At 34.3% G+C, this 24,535-nt stretch overlaps 2 protein-coding genes across 2 annotated transcripts; both read right to left on the bottom strand.

The window, feature by feature from the left end:
- Positions 1 to 551: 551 nt before the first annotated feature.
- LOC108226901 (aconitate hydratase, cytoplasmic) lies at positions 552 to 8,178 on the bottom strand. The gene is made up of 20 exons (XM_017401894.2): positions 7,763 to 8,178; positions 7,433 to 7,537; positions 7,047 to 7,207; positions 6,873 to 6,965; positions 6,482 to 6,667; positions 6,024 to 6,185; positions 5,425 to 5,569; positions 5,194 to 5,336; positions 5,047 to 5,103; positions 4,885 to 4,964; positions 4,698 to 4,773; positions 4,360 to 4,545; positions 4,147 to 4,214; positions 3,946 to 4,064; positions 3,321 to 3,442; positions 2,974 to 3,072; positions 2,179 to 2,658; positions 1,651 to 1,749; positions 1,309 to 1,551; positions 552 to 956 (listed from the first exon to the last, which is right to left on the bottom strand). Exons 1-20 carry the CDS (start codon positions 8,001 to 8,003, stop codon positions 888 to 890), a joined length of 2,934 nt encoding a protein of 977 aa, XP_017257383.1. The 5' UTR covers positions 8,004 to 8,178; the 3' UTR covers positions 552 to 887.
- A 1,812-nt stretch (positions 8,179 to 9,990) lies between these two features.
- LOC108192910 (uncharacterized) lies at positions 9,991 to 22,955 on the bottom strand. The gene is made up of 9 exons (XM_017359445.2): positions 22,680 to 22,955; positions 21,232 to 21,288; positions 20,459 to 20,511; positions 20,009 to 20,060; positions 19,603 to 19,668; positions 19,072 to 19,131; positions 10,932 to 10,974; positions 10,692 to 10,745; positions 9,991 to 10,380 (listed from the first exon to the last, which is right to left on the bottom strand). The coding sequence occupies exons 1-9, from the start codon at positions 22,789 to 22,791 to the stop codon at positions 10,317 to 10,319; spliced, it is 561 nt and encodes a 186-aa protein (XP_017214934.1). The 5' UTR covers positions 22,792 to 22,955; the 3' UTR covers positions 9,991 to 10,316.
- Between the last annotated feature and the right edge of the window lie 1,580 nt (positions 22,956 to 24,535).

Here is a 24,535-nt window from a genome sequence, read left to right as displayed (position 1 = left end):
CAATTGGATATATGTTTGTACACTGCATAAGAAGCTCAATAACAACCCCAACTAAGTAATTAATTATAGTTCTTAGACACTAATTTTTTTTCATAGATGATATATTGTATCCAAGAAATCAAGCAGACAAAAATGAACACATACAGCAACAACAGAATGAACAAGAATAGCAAGAGCCTGTGCCCATCCTCCACCCTGATTCTCATTCTGTTTGGACAAAATTCAGCAATTTTCCCGGGTTTAAGACAGAGAAAGAGGGAAGCTTTACCAAAAAATGGGGGGAGAGAAATAGAAGGATATAATTGCTGTCATTATAGTTGTAAAAAGAAAAAGAAAACAAACATTAATATGCAAATATTCTATGGACTTGGTAATGGCATCTTTTAGGAAGAGTCAATGGTTGTGTTCTAGAAAGACCAACAAACTTGAGCCATGAAAGTCTGCAACACTTGTTAAACTATGGCAAAATAAAATAAAATAAAGGCATGCTCAAATCACCAAGAAACTGACAGAACACATGTATATAGGGCAGAAGTATGAAATATAACAGATGCCAGCAAAATTATGAAATATAACAAACTTTCAAGGATGTCATTCTGAATCACAATTGAAAAAATCAACAACTGATTCTCACTTCTTCCTAACTACCTGACACTAGTAACATCAGCAAATTATAATGAACAAGAAATGCTTCTGAAATTGAACTGCTGATGCTGAGTTGCTACTCCAATTATAGAGGAACAAAATGCTTATTCCATTATTAAAATATTTAAGACAAGACGAAGAAGACGCAGGCACCTCGGTGGTATGAGACCTACATTCTGGATTCAGTTCCAGATTCCCATTATAATTGTTCCTGTGATCTCACATGATAAGATACTTGATATTTACTTCTTAATCAGGTTTCGGATAACGTAAGGGAGGATGCCACCGTTATCAAAATATGCCAACTCAACCTGAAGAAGAAGCAAACCAATATTAAAAATTTGAACATAAACCAGAGAGGGTTAACATGCACATGCAAGTAACTTCTTATTGACTTGCCACATTACGAGATGTATTATGATTCATGATTAGTATTACACTGAGTTTAATATAAATTGCCTATATACTGTACTTGATTAAAGACATAAGAATCAAAAAATATGACTCCTGCATTTTTTCAAGCAACCTGACCTCTCCGGGAAATTATGTTACATGTATTAAAGAAAGCCATGTACAAGAATTAAGAAGTAAATAAGCTGGGAGAGCTTCAATCATAAAAAAGAAAGACAGGTGCAGAGAAGAAAAACAAAATATGTCATATACCTCTGTGTCAAACCGTGCTGTACATGTAAAAGATTTGCCACCATCAGTTGTGACAGTAACATCTTGACCAGGCTTCAACTCGCTGACTTTACTTGGAATGTCTATAGTGTAACGTTCATGTCCAGTCAAACCAAGCGTATCTGCATCCTCACCAGTCTTAAAGCAAAGAGGAATGATGCCCATCCCAACCAAATTACTGCGATGAATTCTCTCAAAGCTTTTGGCTATCACTGCTTTTACACCCTGACATGAGTAATTGGCAAAAAAATTACCCATCTGCAGAGCAAAATATAGCTCTTCCAAACGAAGTGAACGTTCACAAAAATCCGATAAGCAACTCACCTGGAGCATTGGGCCCTTGGCAGCCCAGTCTCGGGAGCTGCCACTTCCATATTCTGCTCCAGCCAGAACAATGGTGTCATGCCCAGCTTCCTTGTACCTCTGAAACATCATACAGGTAGAGCAAAAAGCAGAGCATTAAAAGATCAGTTAATGGAAGTCTCAAAGGTTAGCACAAATGTAATAAAACACTCCAAGAGTAAACACCAACCAGAACATTAGAAAGATACGCAACAAGAGGGAAAGAGCTATCTTAAAAAAAGAGCAAAAATGGTAACTGAGGAAATGAGGGACTACGGACAGCTCAAGTGTTACAAATGAGGGAAACAAAGTAAAGAGCTGCACAGCACGAAAAACTGTCTGCAATTCCACTACAAATCTACTAGCAAATAAATATAGCTCTTAAAGAATAAACATATCGGTAAATGTCTAGAGGCATAATCATTAGATAGGATGATATCAGAACAAATGAACATATATATAAACCACTGAAAGAATAATATTATAAAAAAAATGGTTATACAAATTTACCGTTGCTGCATCAAAAACATAAAGTTTATCCCCTGTTGGTATGTGAATTGTTTTTGGTCCAACTTCTCCATTTAACAGCTTGTTAACAATTCTAATATTGGCAAAGGTACCCCTAGCCATCACTTCATCATTACCACGTCGGCTACCATAGGAATTGAAGTCCCTGCGATCAACACCACGGTCAAGGAGATACTTTGCCGCAGGGCTATCCTTGTGGATACTTCCTGCTGGAGAAATATGGTCAGTGGTAATACTGTCACCCAAGTTGAGCAAGCAGTAGGCGTCTTTGACTCCATGAGGACCAGGCGGGTCCATTGTCATGCCCTTGAAGTATGGTGGTTCATGAATATAGGTAGATTTTTCGTCCCATGAATATAGACTAGAAGATGGGACGGATAATTTGTTCCACATTGGATTGCCCTTTGTGATGGCTTCATAGGTATTCTTGAACATATCAGGTAGCACACTTGATTGAACAGCCTGTTGAACAAAAAACAACGTATCCATGAGATGATATGTATCAGAAATCTTCAAATATGCTTTAGCTTATTCCATGGACTAAATTCCAATCTTTTTATTTAGTTCGTTTGCATAGGATTATTAATACCTTGGGAGAGAATTGGAGTAATAGTCCTAATAAAATGAACCAAAAAAGTTGTGGAAGATAGACCACAGAACTATTTTAAGGTAAGAGGAGTGATGAAATGCGTATAATATACATCCTACGACTCAAAACCTGTGAAACATACATAGCCTTCATATAATACATTAAATTGTTAAATATAATTTAGCTACCTCTGCAACTTCCTCATTACTAGGCCAGATTTCCTTGAAGTAAACCTCCTTGCCATCCTTTCCTACACCGATTGGCTCCTTCTCGAAGTCAATGTCAACCTGAAAAGATATGATAAAGAATGAATGATTAAAATGAAAAAACATCAAAAATGATTAAATACAAGCCCCAACTTGACTAAATGTAATACAGAAGCCCACAGCTCCAATGACATCGGATAAAGAATAAACACTAGTGGCTATTTACAAATATGACATAACATGGTAGCTTGAAAGCTTCTCCATCTTTTAGAAATATCTTTCTATGGAGTATAAACGTAACTATGAAAGTGAACTTCATTGAAGCATACCGTGCCAGCTAAAGCATAAGCTACAACTAATGGAGGCGAAGCAAGATAATTGGCTCTTGTTAGTGGGTGAACACGTCCTTCAAAGTTCCGGTTTCCAGAAAGAACAGCCGCGGCTACAATGTCTGCAAAGCATGCATATACAAACTATAATTGTGTACATATTATTTTCCGGGCAATATATATGGAAGACAAAGAAAGCACATTAAGCCTGCTAAACATTGCAAAGAACATGTTGCTTTGCTTCAGAAGAATGTATAACATCAGGTAACCTTATATAGGTCATCTAATCATCATTCAAATACACATAGTATCATCTTTCATTATATCCAAACTGACACAATTAATATCGACATGGAACAAATAAAGATGCTCTTCAAAGAACACAATCCCCCTCAAATTCTCCAAGTCTTCACATTTATACCCTCTTGTCATTTTTAATATGAGAAGAATAAAGATAATTGCGCAATGGGGTAATATGAAAATTATTTTAACCATGAAAGTTTTAGCGATCAATATGTCCAATGAAACATAGCATCAGGAGGTTGAATTTTGATGGAAAGCAACGTCACATTTCTACATCTTATAGGAGGCATTACATGTATCATCATAGAAAAGAAGACAATACCATTGTCTGTAATTGCAGAAGTAACTGATTCATGAAGGTCACCAGAGTTTCCTATGCACGTTGTGCAACCATACCCAACAATGTTGAAGCCCTGCTGGTTCAAGTATGTTTGCAGGCCACTAGAAACACATAAATGTAAATAATTGGGTGTTGGCAATTAAGTGCTAATCAGACATACGCTCTCAGAAATAATTGTAATACCTTTGAAGCAAGTATTTAGTAACCACTCCAGATCCTGGTGCAAGACTTGTTTTCACCCATGGCTTGACCTGTTTCCAGATACAATTCAGAAAAAATTATAACGATGCAGGCTCCTACCACTCAAAAAACACTGATCAATGCATACATCAGGACATTACTGTATAAATTATCTTCAGACCGAATGCAACCAAGTAATTGACACGTATAACGTACCTCCAGTCCCAACTCACAGGCCTTCTTTGCAACAAGACCAGCTCCAAGCATGACACTGGGATTCGATGTGTTTGTACAGCTCGTAATGGCAGCAATTACAACACTGCCATGTTTGAGCTTAGCAGGTTGTCCATTGAATGAAAAGTCAACTACTTTCTCCTGTGCATCTTTTGGAACCGCAAATCCCTGAGAAAAGTAAACATGATTTTTTTTTTTTGTATAAGCATTAAGTGAAAAAGAAATAATGTCACATGAAATTGAAGTATTAGGGTAATTTCTCGTGATACCGCCACTACAAAGTTACAGCAAAGTAAATTCACAACTAAATTGCACTGTACCTTAAAACCGACTTTATTATCCAGACAGGAATGCCAGTCAGTCTTCATCTCTTTCAAAAGAACACGGTCATGAGGTCTGTCAATAAGAAGTGAATTTCATAAAATCTTAATCACACAGCAGAATTAACTCAGAGAAATGTTATTTTTATAAAAAACATTTAAAAATTTAAAAAAAAAAGAAGCAAACCTTTTTGGTCCTGAAATACAGGGTTCGACCTCCGCTAGATCCAACTGAAGATAGGACGAGTAAACTCTATCTTGTTGAGGCTAGATCAAAGACACAAACCCATCAACTAGAGAACTCCAGCTTACACCAGATAATCAACACAAAAATAAAGAAATGACTTACCTCATTATAGTCGACAAACATATTGTTTGCACGCAGATATGCCTCAATCATTGATACCTAGCATATATTGAACAGTGAAAGATTAAAGACACGGCAAAAATCCTTGCTAAAACATGATATAAATAAAAAATCCAAGAGATAACTCACTGTCTCTTCGCTTCTTCCAGTTAATTTAAGGTATTGCAATGTAATGTGGTCTACAGGGAAGAAACCCATGGTGGCTCCATACTCGGGCGACATATTTGCAATGGTGGCCCTATCAGCAAGTGACAATTTACCCATACCTTCACCTGTGGAGCCATATAAATTAATTAAAACCATAAAACTCATGATTAGTTGCACCAGAATTCCGAGCAAGTTGCAAAGATATTTGATTACCATAGAACTCAACAAATTTGCCAACAACACCATGCTTTCTTAACATCTGTGTCACTGTCAAAACCAAATCAGTAGCAGTGACACCATCTTGCAGCTTCCCAGACAACTTAAACCCAACAACTCCAGGCAAAACCATGCTCATAGGCTGTCAGAGTAGGCAGATATATTAGAGGAATAGTAATTTCTCCAATCCCAATTTTAACCTGGGAACTTGTGAGCCTGGTTACACTAATAATAGGTGTACATGGTAGTTCTGCAGTGGCAATGTCGACATAAATTGTGGAGGTAAAAATAGTAAACTTAAATATTTAGGAGATGAGCAGAGTGGTTTATTATTATATAACAGTACATATAGAACTCCAAACCAAACATGGTAATATACATACTGCTATAGTCACAGGACTGACGCAACAGTGTATATTGTAAACGACAAAGTCCGAGAAAAGGACATTGTTTAATGAAAAGGATACTGAGAATTGTACACTCCAGGGACATGTGTAGATTTACAACCAAATTTAGAATATTCTTGATGAGAATTTCTCAATGTGAAGTGACTAGATTCGTTCACAATAAAAGAAATTATAATAAAAAATAATTACCTGACCAAGCATCGTTGCCTCCGCTTCAATACCTCCAACTCCCCAGCCAGCAACTCCTAATCCATCAATCATGGTGGTGTGGGAATCAGTCCCAACAACACTGTCCGGATAAAGAAGGCCGTTGGTGTTGAAAACAACCCTTCCCAAGTATTCTAGATTAACCTAAAAAATTAACGGATTTCACTGAAAGTTTGAAATAGTCTTAATATTACAAGTACGAACAGGAATATGACATGACTTTCATGAATAAATTGGTATAACCCTTATACTACCAATGTAAAAACATCAACAAGAGCAATTAATGATGAGTTTCATGTGTGATGATTGCAGTCTACGTGAAAACATATCATAATGTTCAATATCGATCATGTGATTTACATGAATATGAAGCTTGTATCTAGTATAGATTGGCCTATGTCTCTACAGAAGTATAGATTTCAATATACAGGAAGTTTTACCTGGTGAACAATACCAGAACCCGGGGGAACCACCAGCATATTCTGGAATGCCGTAGATCCCCATTTCAGAAACGCAAACCTTTCATTGTTTCTCTGGAATTCAAGGTCCATATTTGCTTGCACAGCATTCTCATGTCTAGCTACATCCACCTGGACTGAATGATCAATGACAAGATCCACCGGAACCTGGGGTAGATTTCTCATTTAGTTAATAACAAAATATAAAATTGACAGTCATAAAATTAAGATACACCATTGCGTTTCTTATTAATGCAAAAAAGATTCTGATTAATCAGACAGAAACACAAAACTACATTATATTATTGAATTGTTACAAATCATATCGTAAAACACTATACAAATTCAATTGAAAAAACTGATTTATACATACCAAAGGATTGATTTTACTTGAGTCACCACCGAGATTATTCATAGCATCACGCATACAAGCCAAGTCAACCACAGCAGGAACTCCGGTAAAATCCTAAAAAAGAACAAAAGTTAATAAATTGACAATTCACAAACATTAGATTCACTAATCAGATTACAATCCCATTCCATCAACCTGTAAAAGCACACGGGCTGGCTTGAATGGAATTTCAACTTGCTTTGGTGAAGTATTTTCCCAGTCAATGATCTTCTCCACGTCATTCTTAGTAACTTGGAAGTTATCACAATTACGAATTGCAGACTCCAGCAATATCTTAATAGAGTAGGGCAGCTTATCTGTAATCATACAAAGTCATTTATCATAAATATGGTGGAGAAGACGACAACACTCACTGTGACCACTAATGACAACGACCAGCCCATACGATACTACATTATTACAAAAAACGTAATACAAAAGACTACCTACCATCAACAATCATCACAATTACGTAAAATAAAGTCAACTAACAGACATGTCACGACATAAATTCAATAAACAGCAGTATTAACTAATCATACCGATTCTCGGATCGTTGAGAGCTGTAAGGCTGTAGTATTTTCCGAATTCGCCACCGTCAGGTTTGGGAAGACCAGTGCAAATTCCGTTGAAAGGATTCTCAGAAGCTGATTGACACAAATTACATAGAAACATCAAATCAACTCCACATCTTAAACAAAACAAATAAATTAAATGAAATGAAATTCCACGTCATAACTATTAGTAACTAATAAGTAATAGTAAAACAGCTAATAAAACGAATTAAAACATTATCTATCCATCAACAATTAGCAAATACACAGAGATATAGAGAGAGTAGAGAGAGGGGGAGAGAGAGAGAGAGAGAGTACCCATAGTTGAGATGCTTTTCTGGAGAGGTTGAAGTACAGTAGAAGTGTGGGCCCGGAGAGAGAGCGGAGATCGGCGGCGTAGAGATCGAGAATTCGATCGGCGAGCTAGAGAGAGAAGAGGATAAGAAGTGGAGGAGAGAGATTTAGCGAGAGAGAGTGAGAGAGACGAGACTGGAAAGGGCGAAGAGTGGAGAAAGAACGAGGAAGGTGAAGGAGATGGTGAGGTGGCTATTTTATACATGACTCACTCGTGTAATCTGTTTATATATAGGTGTGTGTATATCTGTAGGATGTATAATTTGACCATTTTCAAGTTTAAGAAACCCTAACTAATGCAGGTAAAAATATTTTAAAATTGGGCAGCGGAGCTGCGAAAGAGAAGCATTGCGCGTCATTTTTCGGCATTATTCATACATATTAAGTCATGCTACGGAATATTTAAATTAATATAAATATTACTAATTACTAATTTGGAAAAATATTTATGTTTTTGATATTAAATTTTCAAATTATTATATCATAAAAAAATTGCATTCAAAAGGTATAATCTAAAATAAACCGAATATACGGTGCTTTTCTCTTTTTGAAATCTGAATTCAGAATATACAATGCGAATGTACCCGAATAGAAGACTACAAAGGCGGTGTATATTATGTAGTGGGCCCCACTCACCTTTGTGCGCGTGGTTTGCACACTCCTTTTATCTTCTTTATTGAGTTGCAGTGGAAATCATTAGGGGAAAATTAATTCTAAAGTCCCTGAATTACATATACTTTTTTTTCTAAATTCCCGAACTATAAATATCAATTCATAAGTAATTCAACTCTTGATTTTATCTTATCTGGGTCCTTCGGTTAGATATGGTTTGACGCCGTTAGTTCTTCTTAAGTTCATGAGAATCAAAGATAACTTTGAAGGTGAATCTGGTATCCAAATTTGAAGCTTGAGTAATCAAATTGCTCGTTTTTCAATCCCCTATCCATCTATACCATCAAAATTTAGTTTGGTAAATTTCGAATTTTGAGTTGAATATTAGTTTTCATTTCAATAGCTTTTATTCAAATTATAATGATGTAGATTGATAGATCATGTGATTATGAGCATGTCCATATAATTTTCGTGATTTTTAATGTTCAAATTAGTCTCGTCGGAAAATTTGAGCTCACCGGATTTAAGCTTTTCCGACCATGTTCGCCGGAAAAACTAACGACATCAAACCAGATCTAACGGAAGGACCCAGGTAGGAAAAAATCAAGAGTTGAATTACTTATAAATTGACATTTATAGTTCAGGGACCTAGAAAAAAAAGTGCCTATAGTTGAGGGACTTTAGAATTAATTTTCCCTAAATAGTACTAAAGATAAAATAGGAAATTCATTTTATCATTTAGCTTTTTAACCAATATGTAAATATGTAATATATAATGTACAGAAAATAGAATTTCAAAATCGCAATAAATAAGGTTTTTATTAACATGATTAAAATTAAAATGATATAGAATAGTTATCTTTTTAAGAATCCGATTGTACGGATATAACATATTCAACATATCATTATATAATAGTTTTTATGTATATATCATAATTTCGTATAGTTTAATGATATTCTAGAAAAAGGTGATTAATTCGTGTTACCACAACATATGAACATTTATTTATTTTTATTTTTATGTATATTTGTATATATATTTATTTTCATGTGATAACTGATAACTATATTTATAAAGCTAAAATTTTAATAAATGATGAAATTGAGATTACCAATAAAAAAAATTCTGATATTTCGATGTTCGTACAACATAAGGTTACAATATAGTGACTCTATATTCATAATCCAATGAAACTTCTCGCCATGAATTCAATTTTAGAAATCAAACATATACAGCGCATAAATGTTTGTGGATATTTATTTAGAAAAGCAGAAGTATCTGTTGATTTCTGTTTTAATATTTCTGATATTAAAAAATCGTAGATTATTATACGTCATACACTACGTGTTGATAATCACCCTTGTGTGTGGCTTCCACACGCCATACCTCCTGATCAGAGCCTTCTGAACATAGATAATAATTGACATTTTTTTTTAATCCAACAGAAAATAATTGGCATGTGTGAATTGTGATCTACCTACCGGTCTACTACTCATCCTTATCCTCAAACTAAACAATATACTGTAGTACAATGATTCTTGTTTTATTCCATCTAAATCATTTTCTATATAATCTAAAATAGAAAAAAAACTGCAACTCGGAGAATATCTCGAAAACATCACATGACAATGTTTTGACAGAATATAGTACATTAAACTTTTAAATCGGGCATCCAAACTACCTTCAAAATTTGCAAGAAAGAATATTCAACCTATCACAAGGCAAGTGTTTGCTGTATTGATTGATGGCTTCAGTTTGTAATACTAAAATCAGTTGGTGGGCTTGTATAACATGAGCTTCACTGATGGCTTCAGTTTGTAATAATAAAATCAGTTGGTGGGCTTGTATAACATGAGCTTCAAGGTGAGTTGGTGAATATCCCAGAGTAGTGTGATGATTTGTCTGTCATGTCGGCGGTTGCCATGTCCCGGGTCTAAATGACGATCCAGATCCTGAAGGCTCTGTTGACCTGATTAAACAAAGTGCATAAGCATTATTGGTTGTTTTGCCAACGTTAAGCATTTTTCTTTTTGTCTGTCTTATAACAAGTTGGCAGTTGGCTTGTCTATATGAGTTCATAAAATATCTACTACTGAATCTCGATTATCTTACTCCAAAAAACACATGGACTAGATCATGATAAAACCTAAGGTATCTGATATACAGCAGGGCCATAACCTTGTTTGAGCTAAGAGACTACGTAATTCATCATGATGTTGTTTCTCCTAGGAAACAAACACACGCATGTGACATAAGCAACAGGAAGGAAAAAAAACTTACTCGTGTTCTGCTTGATTGGCAGTTTTTTCTTGAGTCTTTATTTCTTGCGAGCTCCTGTTATGGAGATTACATGTCAGCATCAGCCCCGTTAGTGAAACAACACTTAAATGTATTTTAGACCAATCTACATTGCCAGATGATAAACAAATACTACTTTTTGTAAAGTTTTGATGCCTATTTTGTGTCAGAGAAAGAAAGTCGGTACATACTAAGTAGCTGGTTTAAATTATAGTTACTTGCCTTGTGCCCTTTGTTGCAGCAGGTGTATCTGTATTTTTACCATCTGTGACAACAAAAATAAGATGGTAAAAATGAGTAAATACATGTCGCTGTATGCTCTAATTGTATACAGTAAAAAATAGAAAAATAATAACAGAACAATTAAGCAAACAATCTTGCAATAACCACATCACAGGTGGCATAAGCATTAATAGGTATCCTCACTGCTGCATATGAAGTCATCATAGATTTACTACAAATCTTCTCAACGGCAAAGACAACCTGACAACTGCAAAACGATTGAGGCTTGAGGCATGACTAATACACACTTTATCTTTATACTACATAGATCGAAAAGTTCACAAAATGCCACCACATATGTCTGTGCTATGCCTAAACTGTTCAGAAGGGCACTACCAGATCACAATTGCTTCTGCCTTTAAAAAAAGAGTAAAGGATAAAAATTTGGGGAAATGGCCCATGATATATTACATATCATAAGCATGAGAGGGATCTTTGGTCATTGACCATCAGGTCACTTGGGGGCGCTTGACTTCTGTAATAAGATTATATAAAAGGTCTAAATCATGATTCCTACCAACAACAAAATAAGATTAGTTTATTATATAGTTGTCAGCCCCTCTAAGAAAGGTCTAGGGTTTAATTTTGGCAACACAAACTTTAACATATAGAAATAGGGGTTTCATTCTACAGACACGGTTTATTAGAAAGATTTTTTTGAACCATAACCAAAATTAGCTGTTAGATGTATAACAATTCAAGCCTATTTTTTTAGATTCTAAGATGATGGAGAGCTAAATAATCAAGTTGGAAACCTTTTACAATATTTTTAATATATTTTGCCACCTTCCAAACTAAGTATTAAGCTGTAACATTATATTATTATATACTTTGCCACCTACCCTAAGTATTGGTTGTTAGATTATTTTAACATCTATTTTGCCAACTTCCCCCCTAGTTTTTATGCTATAATTTATTATTTGTTTTTATTTTTATAAATAAACTTTGGACTCTTTCAGATATGATATATCATATTGACAGATGATTCCAGCCCTATACTCTAAACAGTTGCTAGTTGTTGATGCAACATATAGTTCAGCGTGATTTTACCGTTTTAGGATTAACCACCTAACATTCATCAGTGTGATTTTACTGTTTATGATTGACCACCTAATATGTTTGATCAATAATATTGCTATATGTAGTTTTATTTTGGGCTACATTTACTAGTACTCTTAATGCCATTATTACAAGTACCAGCAGCTACAGCAAGGAGTTTGCTTTCTTTATAACTTGCTATGTATAGTTGTCTATACAAATACACTAAAACTGAGCTCTCATGCATATTCAAAAATCTTGCCAGCATTCAACAAAATTTGTACATATTTCACTCTTTGTTGGGAACAACCCGCACCACACAAGTAATTTACATACACCTGCATGTATAACATGACAGTGTATCTTCAGATGTCACTTCAAGTGCCAATCCCTCAACCAACAAAGAGAAATGCCACCATTTCTATAAGAATCTTCGCCATTTTTTCAGATATGAATAATCTGGCCACTGACTAAATCACAATGTCTTTGAATATTAAGAACAAACAAGGAACAGGTAGACCTAATAACAAGCATATGTCCTCGAGATTAGTACTCATTTCACCAAAATTTAAGTGGGACGAGTTTGTCTCACCCCTCCATCTCTCCACAAATGCACTAACTAGAGCCACATTATTTCGAAGTACAAAATTGGAATTGGCAAAAATCTGAAACCCCGAAAATCCAACAAAAGCTTTTGTTGTGGTGGCAACTTCTTTTTTCTTTTGCTAAATCGTGGTAACAAGTTTTACTACCAAGGAAAAGACGTCACTTAACAAACACCAACTTTACAACAATCACCTCCGATCCAAATATATACGTAAGAATGAGATAATGCTGATCAGAAAACACCAATTTTCGAACAGACCCGAGAAAACAATGGCCAAAATAAAAGTAAAAAACTTGTGGTCCAAGAATAATAATATACTACCTTATATTTGATCGGATGCAATGCACATGTGACTTTTAACATCTATTTAAAATGCTAATTTTAGTAATATAATATAAATTATAATATTTAATATTTAGTTTATATTTAATTTTGTTTAGTGGTGTTTATGGGTCTTCTAATAATAATATATTTTCAAATAATTAACCTTTTAAAATAGATATACATAAGCAGGCTTAGTTTGGATTAATATATTTTTTTATTAAGCACGTTAAAATAAGTTTTTTATTATAGGTTCTTTGAAAAAGATTTAAATATAAATAATCCCGAGAGATATGTTTAAATTAAATACTCAAATGTGTTTTAAAAGAATAGAGTTGGCTCGTTAAAATATGTTTTAAACTAAAGAATCCCGCCAATCGACCAACGATCGACCAAAACTTCTAATGTTTCGGCTTTAATAGTCTAACATAGATATAACATAAATCAAAATTGAGTAGTATGTCTCATGAAATATCAATGAAAAATTTATCTCTATTAACCTAAACCCAAATTCTTAGCATTTTGAGAGTAAAATTTTAATAAAATCTCTAATGTATATAGGGAATTGCTCAAATACAAATCACTAAAATAAAAACTCAAAAACAAACCAAGAAAAAACAACCCTTATATCACATCATCCACCCCTCCAAGACATCACCGACCTCCTATATGACATCATCCAGTCCACCCCCGACACCACTCAATCCACCATCGGACCTCTGGAGCCTCAACAAGGCTCCGTACAGCTCAAAGAGCCTTAACTTGGCCTCACCCGGTTCTACTAGGCACCACCCCGACCCTACTAGGCCCCATCAAATCCCACCTCGGGGTCCATCCCCGGCCCACAAACATGCCCATTTTCCTTAATTGCAGTAGAAATATCCTTAAATGGGCTCTCTTTTAGGTGTATATTAATTTTAATTATGTGTTAGGTTATTTTTTCACATTATTTGGGCTCAAAAGTTTCATATCCCATGCTATTCTTTTGGATATGCTTGGGTCTTCTCTCATTTTATCCAATGTTTTACTTCTTTTATATATACAAATTTGTCACCCATTTATTTCAATTTTTCTTTTCATGAGGCAATCAACATGTGCCAAATACTACCAATTTTTTTAATAATCTGGGAACATGCTCAAGAAATATATCATCCTGCAATATAACGTGTTGAGCTAACTTCAGGAATCATAGAGAACTAGAGCTATGAGAATGTGGATTTGGTCTCGTTTTGATTTCATAAGATGGACTTGGTTTGGCCTAAAACCAAAACCAAATATTAACCATATTATATCCAAATATATATATTTGGTTTGGTTTGGATATGGTTTCAAAAAAAACATGAATTTAACCATATTTCCAATGTTACACGGATCGTGGATTGATCCGGTACACGGTACGAGTTCGAGTATGTGGGACGTGAGTTTGGATGAATCGGGTACGAGAAGGCGTGAATCAGGTTCACGGGTTGAATCAAGGATCTCGTAAAATATATTTTTTTGTAAAATATTTAAAATATATATTTATACTTATCAAGAATGCTACTAGAGGGTCACGCTCAAGAGAGACCCAATGCTTAAAATAGAACTAGAAAACCACTAAGGTTTTGCTGCAAAACCCTATATTTTACATAGATTTTCAGTATCTAAATCTAAATACATGTTTTTTTGCATCGTTGTGTGTTCAGAAGTAATTTCAAAATATAATACATAAATAAGACATTTTTTTCAAGTGCAGTTCTGCTGCAGAACCCTAACTAATACTAGAAATATGGTAAGGTAAGGGTTATCTGGGTTCTCTGTCTAATGGTTCTCTCTTGAACATGACCCTGCTACTAGAATATTAGTAAAATATTTATCATTATGCAAAAATTTGACAATCAATTAAAACTAATATTTCTTTAAATATTATAATTTAAAATTTTTAAAAAAGAACCAATTGAAACAAAAGGTAAGATAAATGATAGTGAATCACTGTTATTATAACTTGACTTTTATAGATTTTTTTAACAAAAATTATGCTAGTTGGTTTTATTTACTTTTATACAAATTGGTATAAAAATGGTAATTTTTATTTTAAAATGTTATTCGATAATTAAAATTCAAATAAAACCAAGTAAAATTTAAACAGCTATGCGTTACTGAAGTTGAATAAAAGAAGACTAATAAGGAAAAGAAAGAAAGAAAAAAAAAGGAGCACAACTGTGTGATGAGTAAGAGCAGCTCCAAGAGTCCGCTGACTCCTTATAACAATTATTATAATAAACACTCTTAACTCATTTAAAGATCAAATGAAGATTTTGACTCCAACATCTAACCTCACCATTCTCTTTATCCGTTTATAAATCAATTTTTTATCATAGGAAGGGGAAAACGATGTATAGGTTTTTGAGGGAAATTAACACATACTAATATAAAATTTGTTTAGGAGTCAGCATGTACTCCTCTGTTATGGGGAGAGTGTTCAGGCTCCTAATTATTTATGAGGTGATAGAGAGTCTATTGGAGTGCACTTTCGTATCAAACTCATCATTATTTGACTTTGGAAGCTGGGTGAGGAGTCTCTTGCGGTTGCTCTAATGACTCTCATGAGTATCACATTGATATCCACGTCCCTCCTTGGATTCTCCCCACTTCATCTTCTTCACCACACATCTTCTTCAATTTATGTTGCAAACAATTATACATACATATATCCGCACATATATAACAAATCAAGTAAAGTATCACTACCCATCTCTATCTTCTTACTTTATTCCTTATTTTATAGTTGTCCGTAAGTAATCGGGTTCGTCGGAAATGAGGAACTGCAACGTGATCCTAGACGTTCCGGGTCGAATTCCCCACGTTTCGGAATGAGCGTACCAGTTCACGGATCCTTAGGTCGACCCGCGAACCGGGTAACACTGCATATTTCTACTGAATTTAATAATTGTTGAACCCTATGATGTTATTTTGAATTTTGATGTTTTAAGCTTTTTTACGACGTGACTACCATTACAATACTTATTATAACAAATACTAATAATTGCTTGATATTTCAATAACACATAAAATTACATATTTCTAGTATTTAGAAATTTTATCAAACTTCACTGACAATTATTCATGGTCATTATCAACAGGCAAGCACACCGTATAAGTATTTAATTTATATGCTATCTTTTATGTTATATTTTAGTTATCATGATTGTTCAAGTGGAAAATCATTATTTTTTGTTTAATAATTGACCTTAGGCAAGTTTAAACGTCCCTCCCCATCTATAGTTTGAAAACCATCAATGAAATACATACATATATACAATCCTTTTAAGTAAACATATCGCTCGCTAGATATTGAAATTAAATACCAATACTACCCAAATTTGGTATAGCTGTATACATGTGGACCGGAGTTGCAAATGTGAGTAATTAGGTTGGTTAACGTGGACATCACATTTTTGAATGCCTATTTGGTAGAAAATGTGTAATTTGAATCCTATCTGACACATTCAAAAAAGTGTGTTATGTATTGAATAAAGATTAAGATTTTGGTTTGGATTGGTGTTTTTGAAGCCATTTCGCCGGGCTAAATTTGAACATACAAATACTGCTCCAACAATTAAGATTTTGAACAACTCAAATTTATATATTACTGAAATAATATCATCTAAACTTTTGAGAGGCCCAACTCGCTCCCACAATGAAAATAAAATCACTAACAAATTAATATTTGCTTGTAATCCTTTTGTTCAGTTCCACTCTTTTCCATTTCAAATTTTTTACCCCTGTAATTTTCGTTGGTGGCTTCTAGCATCACAATGTCTTTGCCTCCTAAAGTCCTAAGCTTTAGTCTTGAATACATTTATAAGGGATTGGGCTATTGTGGGCTCACTAGATTACCCCTCCCCCGAACACTTGCCTTGTCCTCAAATTCGGAAATTGGCGGTCAAAGATGGTCACATCAACCCAAATAATCTTATAACCAGGCAAGCCCTTCCATTCCTTATAGTGTTTCCTCTTTGTAGCTGTCCAACCTCGATCAACTCCGTTCCACAAACATTTCAAGATTAGAAGTCAATTGGGTAGATGGTGGGTACAACTATAACTAGGAAATGTGAAAGATGGAGAGTAGTTTGTACCCAGTTGGTAACCTTAGTAAATACGCAACCCTGGCCACTTATTGAATTTTGCGAAAGGGACCATCAATTTATAGTGGCTAGTACTAATTTAAAGTGGAGCTCATCAACAACAGCAACCCTATATAACAAGATTTCCTCCAAGTTGTTAACCGAAGTTTGGTGTTTTACTAGCCTCAACAAGTGAGGAATCAGACACGTTTAAAATTTTGCTCATCTTTGTGGAGTGGGGACGTGTTACTATATCCACGTTCACTGCCTCACATTATAATGCAATAATCCCACAACAATAATGCCTTCATAACATATTCAAGTTTAGGGGCAAAAAAGACATTGCATTGTTAAAAGTCAACAGGGAAAAAATCGGGGGCAAACAATAAGCTATGATTAGAAAAGAAGGGGGCAACAAAAGGGAATCACGGATACAATTAAGGTTATTATGTATAGTATTGTTATTTCCATTTCATAATATGAGAGAACTGGGCTCACAAAGGTCTATTATCAACTTTTTGAGTAATATATAGTTCGAGTTGTTCAATTTCACTTCTTGATTGCTGGAGCATTATTCGTACGTTCTGTTTAACTACAGAAGGCAAGTATCACTTATAACTTGATTTTTTTGTTCACCGAATTGTAATTTTATGCACATAAATGATAAAACAATTTATCAACAATTCAACATCACCACCAGAAGTAATGAATTTAAGCTCTGACAACATAAACCTAATTCGTACTAATAATTAAACACACACGTGTAGCTGAATGAGGAAGAGCATTGATTATTGACCAAAGCACTCGAGGTTCGATTCCTGGAGGAGCGGGGAACTTTTCCCGCTCAGTGAGTCTGATTTACATGTCACGTATTGGTGGGCCTAAAGCGGTCTGGCATGGTACTAAATGGGGTAGCTGAGTTAGGGAGAGCATTGGTCATTGACCAAAGCATTCAAGGTTCGATTCACGGAGATGTGAGGAACTTTTCTCACTCTCTTATTTACATGTCACATATTGGGCTTTGAGACGGACTGGCATGGTAACAATTGGGGTGTCCGCAAAATTACTGACCAAATGTGGCATGCGTGGAATATCCAATAGCGTACATAAGACCAATATCAAACCATCCAGACTTCCATGTGCTTCTTGCCTAAAATTAAGTTATAACTTATAAGAGGATGACGGAGATGATTTAAATATTTTCGGTTTTAGAACTTTTTATAAAATATATACGGCTTAACATTATGTTCCAGGGTTTTTTCAAAGATTGAAAATAAAAAGAAAGAGAAAGATTTAACTTCTTGAACTTGTTCCTACGTAATATTTTGAGAAGGAAAAGAATTTTATAGATTTGGAAGGATATTCTCTTCCCACTTCTGAAAAGAATTTAGAGAGAACGGAAAATAATCAATTTTCCATTCTTTTCTTTCCTAAACTCGGGAGCGCATAGTAAGAGTTAAGCTCACAAAGAACATGCAACTCAGCTATTAAGCTTATAACAATTTCATTTTAATTACACAAACATCACTCTAACAGCCATACGAAGTCTTGGCTATAAATTTCAGTATATCCAACTATGTAGACCGACCAACTTTCATTAAAATAATATATAATTTCATGAATTGCTAATAATTTTAAGAAACCTAACATACTACAAATTTTATAAATCATAATTGTCACAATCTGCTAAAAAGGTCTAGAGTTTGATTGTTGTCAACTTAATATTTATTATTTTAATCTATAAATTGCTAATATGCTTAATTTATTTGTTTATTATATATACATACATATCATTATATATGACACACAATAGATAATAGAAACATGAAGTTTATGGAAAAAACGTGAACTATATAATACACTAACAATAAATATGAGTTAGATTTGTAAAAAGTAGTTTGGAACTTCATAAAAAAATCTGATGTAGTAATGTGCTGATCTATATACACAAAGCAGTAGACAATTCCCAGAAGCTATTCATTAGTGATGTTGAAAGTAGGAAGGTTACCTGCTGAAGTAACTGGAAATTGTTGGACAAAACTTTTCAGGTCTGGACCTTCAACTTTACCTACAGAAGTATGACAGGATCATGTACAAATTACGATGTAAATTTGTTTTAGTTGCAAATATTATCTAGTCCATTCCTTGCGTGCAGAAACATGCCAGTATTTGGTGATAAGAAAAAACTGTTGACTTGTGCAGATACATTACTATATTATTCCAACTTTATTCCGTCTATTATGAAGTTTATGTCTCCTAACCATGCAAAAAACATAAGGCTCACACTAATGCGCCATCTCAAATCAATTGTGCATTACTTTTAGATTTAAAGCAAAATATATAAATTATATCTTCCCAAGAATGTAGTTAACAAGACAAAATAAAAAATATATAAATGTGGATCATATTTGGAGACTATATCTTTGGAAATCATAAGTCCAGATGTGTGGAAATACATAGAGCAGTGTCCCCAATATGAAATTCCATGACCCCCTAAACATGGCACTATAAGAATATTATTAGGAAGAAAGCAGCTTACCGGTGCTAGTACGCTTGCTATTACTGCCAGCTTTGGCTCTCCTTTCCTCTTCCTCCTTTTTGAGAACTTTCCAAATAAAAAGTCCGAAAAAATGCAATCAAAAGTTCTATTAAACCTTGTAAGAGAATTTTTGATAACATCAAAGGCACGAAGTGTTGTACATATAAAAAAACATGACAGCGTACATATATAAGCCTTTGTGAGATGCATAAAACAAATCAAGATAGAAAGTTAAGTGCAAGGTAGTCATGATATTTAAATAACTTTCACTTTCATTGAAAAGATATATCACTAACTACTAATATTTCAAGCAAATGACTAAAAGTAACTTCATTAGTTGTGAATCAGTAACAGAGTAAAAAAACATAGAAAGAATATTACTAAAGTAAGATAACAGTGAACCCACGAGCAACATTGTGTTTCACGCGTTCACGTCTAGCCTCCATATCTGCCATTTCCTACAACAAAATTATGGACTTCGTCAATAACAAAATCAAGCCATTTCAATAAAAAATTCCAAAAGCAAGAATAAGATTAATTTAAAGTATAAGAACGCCAATAGTAATTCAGTAATAAAAAAACAGTTGATTAGGTGATTTAAGTATGTCACACTGGCATGGATGCTACTTATAACAAACATCCAGAAATCACAAACACACCAAAAAAAATGAGCAGTTAATTCCATGTATATTTAACTTTATATATTGGGTGCAAGCAGGAACCTAAAAGGAGTACCTAAATGATATGGATTTCATGGTATGAATAAAGTACATTCACACTTGTATACATACACACAAGCATAAAAGGATCCAATAGTCAAGATCAACAGACATGGAAAAAGGTGTTTCCACATTACCTCTGGTGTTGGAGCTCTTTTGCGCTGCCCATTAAGCCAACATATCCATTCAACTGCATTGTATAATTCACAACCAGAGATCAATATTTATAAGGATTTAGAACCAGTATCTTCATATTGTTACTTCTACATTACTTCACCAGCAGTGCCTCGGAAAGCACAGACGAGCTACATGCAGGGGAACTTGCACTTGAAACTCTGCTTTGGACACTTCTTATGGTCTTACCAAGAACCTTTTAGATAGGTATTCCAGTGTGAACTAAGTAAATACAATAAACAAATATAATGGTTTATTGCGTAATACATATTTCCTAGCAGTATATACGCGCAAAACTTACTTTTGACTAATTGATGCTAGAGCTATTTTATTGTTTAGAAATTCTCTCATTTTCCTAATTTATTTATCACACAATCATAGAGTGCTATATACAGCTTTGGCTTTTTCAGTTTTAGCCTGAAACAGATCATGTACGCTAATGGTAATGGAAAATTTTCATTGCCAGGACAATTCTCCTTGCATGACTTGCTAGCAGAATGGCCTTATCGCTTGCTGTGACATGTTAAGAAAACACAGGTTGTAGGAGAGTGTAGCGCAAATCATATTTAACTTGTTCTTTTGTTTCCTATATGGTTTTGGATAGCTATCTCTGAAATTTAATAGGAACCTCAACGGATATTTCTGGTATGCCCCAACTGTAAATTAGGTTCATTCGAAAAAAATTATATAATGAAAGGAACGAAAGACGATAATTCATCTCTTTCACAAAACTTACCAGGTACAGATGTTGGCTCATGTTCCCCTTTAAATACCACCCACCGTTTTTCTTTCACTGAAAAATTTGAGGAATTCATGAGTTCAAAAGTAGCTCAGATTGGTGTTGATAATGACAAAGGTATTTAGCATCACAAATAGATCTAGATCATTTCAACACAACAATAATTCCATATTTATCTTACAATTAGTACATAAACTTTCAATGGGTTGCCCTTGAAACATTACAATACTACACACTTTTGTAGGACATCTTATAGTGAAGATATAGTAACATATGTGTTTTATTTATTTATTTATTATTTTAATTATTATTTATTTTGGAGAGGGAGGGGGGGGGGGGGGGGGGTCTATGGAGAAGCTAGTTATCACTAATGCCCTAATCAATAGCCCAGTACTTGCAAAAGAAGATCTCAGCTAAGGAGCTCAGTTTGGACACATCAAGATAAGCTCTTCTTATTGCAATTACATATGGCACCAACATCGTATTGCTACTCCAAAGTACCTAAATGATACAATGTTATTAAGGAGGATACTGGTTTCATCGTTAATCGTTAGATGGGGAAAGGATTTGTTTAATTTGATATCGATTTGTCCAGCCAACCCACAAAGTCCTAGAACCGACTCACTTTTCTTTAAGCAAAGAACTTAAAGCTTCTAACATCTGGTGAGCTCAAATATTTGATTAATCAAGTATAAAATATGATCTATCAAACACGAGATTTCCCGAGAGACTTAATAAGATCAGAAGTTAGAACCACTTAAAAAATAAAACCAAAATTTCCTGATTAGAGTATCATATGGTGTAAGCACCCGTACTCAGAGATCCTCACAAATTTTCAGCACAATGCCAAGCATAACCCTTTTTTAATCCAATGTTCCATTCTTGTTAAAATAATTTTTTGCTCCATTGTACATCACATTCCCTCCATCTCAAGAACATGAGAACCAACTTAAAATAAAATTAAAATCAAAATACTATTTTAATATCACAAGAATATTATGATATTGTCATAGTTGACACTAACCTAAAACTTCTACTTACAAGTCAGATCTTATAATGGGAAAATGATAATAGAACTTGATAAAGATCACTCTACGATCTCCATATAAGCCACTGTGTTTCTATTGAAAAACGTAACTACAAGCTACAAGGTTTCTATTGTTCTTGCAGAAAACGACAACCTGGTCACCTAGACCCCTGATCACCAAAATTACGCACTTGACCAAAACCAAGCATGTAATTCAGACAAAGAGTCGTCAAGAAAAAAACATAAAATTTCGAGTAGGCGACAACTACAAGTTGTAACTTAGCTGCACGGAAGTTAAATACCAACAAACAATGCACATTTCACATATACAAAAGCAGCAAGAAACAACAAGGAATTATGCAAGATTGAATATTGATAAGCGAGATGAAATAGACGGTGGGAGGTAATAGGAACTTACTGATGCCGTCGATTTGTTCAGTTTTGGCGAAGTAACGATTGCCGGCTTTATCGATTCCGGCGAAAGTTCTGTTGGTGAATAGTCCGGTGATCTTCTCCCATATTTTCGACATCGACAACTCTCGCTCCACACTAAACTCAGATTTTAATTTTATTGCCCAAAATCGCGCCTCTACTTTGGGTTTTTTCTGGGAATAAATTAACAAAATAAGATAAACGGTCTCAAGTGTTCTTCTGGGCCTTTTAATTGGTAATTTAGGTCTTTCAATTGTTATTGTAATTTCTTCTGTCAAAAAAAAAAAAAATGTTATTGTAATTTCTTTTGATGCCAAATCCTAGGGGATGGCGTGAGGATTATAAAGTTTATAACCACGGGTCAAATTTAGGTGCGGTCACTTCGATTTTGTGCAAGAAGGCTCGGTGATTCTGAGTAGCATATCGGATAATTTTGAATTAATATGAATAATTTATTTTTTTTAAAAGCATAGAGTGAATTGTACTGAAATACAATACCAAAAGAATCGGAAGAGTTTTTTTCATACATAAAAACTTTTCCTCGTGATTAATTTGGTTCTGTAGCTGGATTATCATCTCTTTGAAAGGATAATGCAGGTAAGTACATGTGAGACCAGACCATGGTCTAGGTGAGGGGTTCCAAAAACTCTAAATGGTTTGTTACATTATTAATTCGATTGAATCTAGTTTTGAACTCAAATTTTTTGGATACGAGTTACTTGTGTGATTAATTCTTTATGCAAGTGTGAAGAGATGTTGGTGATTAATGTTGGATGAACTGTCTTATTGATTCTATTGCACTGTTTTATTAGAAATGTCTCCTGGTTGTTTTTGTCATGAATTTTTTTTAATCAATATTAGTATTGGTTATTTTTTATATATTGATATTCATCCATATTTATATGTATTTGTTTTGTCCTGGTATTACTATTTGTTATGGATGTAGGAGCTTCTTGCCTAACAAGGTCACATCAATGGTGGTTATGGAGAGATCCAAAAGGGGTGGAGAAGAAGGGTGCAAATTTGACGATAATTGTGCCTTAATTAAGAATATTAATTATTCTTAATTAAGGTTTTTAGTACCATTTATGGCGACCATGATTGGGGCATTATTGGCCATAGAGGCATTTAAGTGCCATAATGTTGGCTCGTTTATGTCTTTATTTAAATTTTTTTCAAATTCGCTCATATTCGTTTCATTCTGTTTTGTCTTATTTTCAGGATGTTTGAAAAAGATTTTAAGAGTTATTTATTAAGGATGCTTCCGAGAAGACGCGAACCTTAGTGTACAAGACAGTTGAGCTACAAACATAGATAGAAAAGATTAAAGAAGACATCTACTTTTAGTCTGTTTTATAATCAATGTAATTTTTGTATGGCACTCTTTTTCTCCGTTGAGTTTTTTTCCCACAGGGTTTTACTCTTGAGGGGTTTTAACGAGGCCCTTTTTTTGTGGGTTATCACTTCTGACTTGAAAGGCTATGTTATCTAAACGTCCGGAGTATTTACATACTTTCGGTTAGATGACATACCTTCTTGAATGAAGGAAACTCTGTCCATCCGGATTTGTAACTTTCGATCTTGGTTTAATACAACCGTTTTTATGACCAAAAAAAAAAAACCAAAGGGCATGTCAAAAAACCCCACAAGAAATTAGATAAAAATTTATGATGCCTGAAAAAAAACACTCGAAAAAAAACCAAATCCGCGGAACTAAGAAAGGAGAACTTTCATTAAAAAAAGTTTATCGACTAACCGAAGGTCATGCAGAGATGGCCCCGGAAATTTAGCCAATAAAACTTTAATGACTGAGAAGAAAACCTAGATGAAGGACAAAAATCT

This window comes from Daucus carota, chromosome 6, assembly GCF_001625215.2.
Source record: "Daucus carota subsp. sativus chromosome 6, DH1 v3.0, whole genome shotgun sequence".
Taxonomy (NCBI): domain Eukaryota; kingdom Viridiplantae; phylum Streptophyta; class Magnoliopsida; order Apiales; family Apiaceae; genus Daucus; species Daucus carota.
The sequence above is the reverse complement of the archived record's forward strand: the minus strand, read 5'-3'. Positions and strand labels throughout refer to the sequence as shown.

What these genes read in the sequence shown, in the direction of transcription:
- LOC108192910 (XM_017359445.2), bottom strand. Translation starts at nt 22,791, where the DNA reads ATGTCGAAAATATGGGAGAAGATCACCGGACTATTCACCAACAGAACT. An exon ending in AAAGAGCTCCAACACCAGAG is followed by an intron (nt 20,061 to 20,458) that starts GTAATGTGGAAA and finishes ATTTTGTTGTAG; the next exon opens with GAAATGGCAGATATGGAGGC. An exon ending in CGTGAAACACAATGTTGCTC is followed by an intron (nt 19,669 to 20,008) that starts GTGGGTTCACTG and finishes TTATTTGGAAAG; the next exon opens with TTCTCAAAAAGGAGGAAGAG.
- LOC108226901 (XM_017401894.2), bottom strand. Translation starts at nt 8,003, where the DNA reads ATGTATAAAATAGCCACCTCACCATCTCCTTCACCTTCCTCGTTCTTT. An exon ending in GTTCTGGTATTGTTCACCAG is followed by an intron (nt 6,186 to 6,481) that starts GTAAAACTTCCT and finishes TTAATTTTTTAG; the next exon opens with GTTAATCTAGAATACTTGGG. An exon ending in CCTGTGAGTTGGGACTGGAG is followed by an intron (nt 4,215 to 4,359) that starts GTACGTTATACG and finishes ATCTGGAAACAG; the next exon opens with GTCAAGCCATGGGTGAAAAC.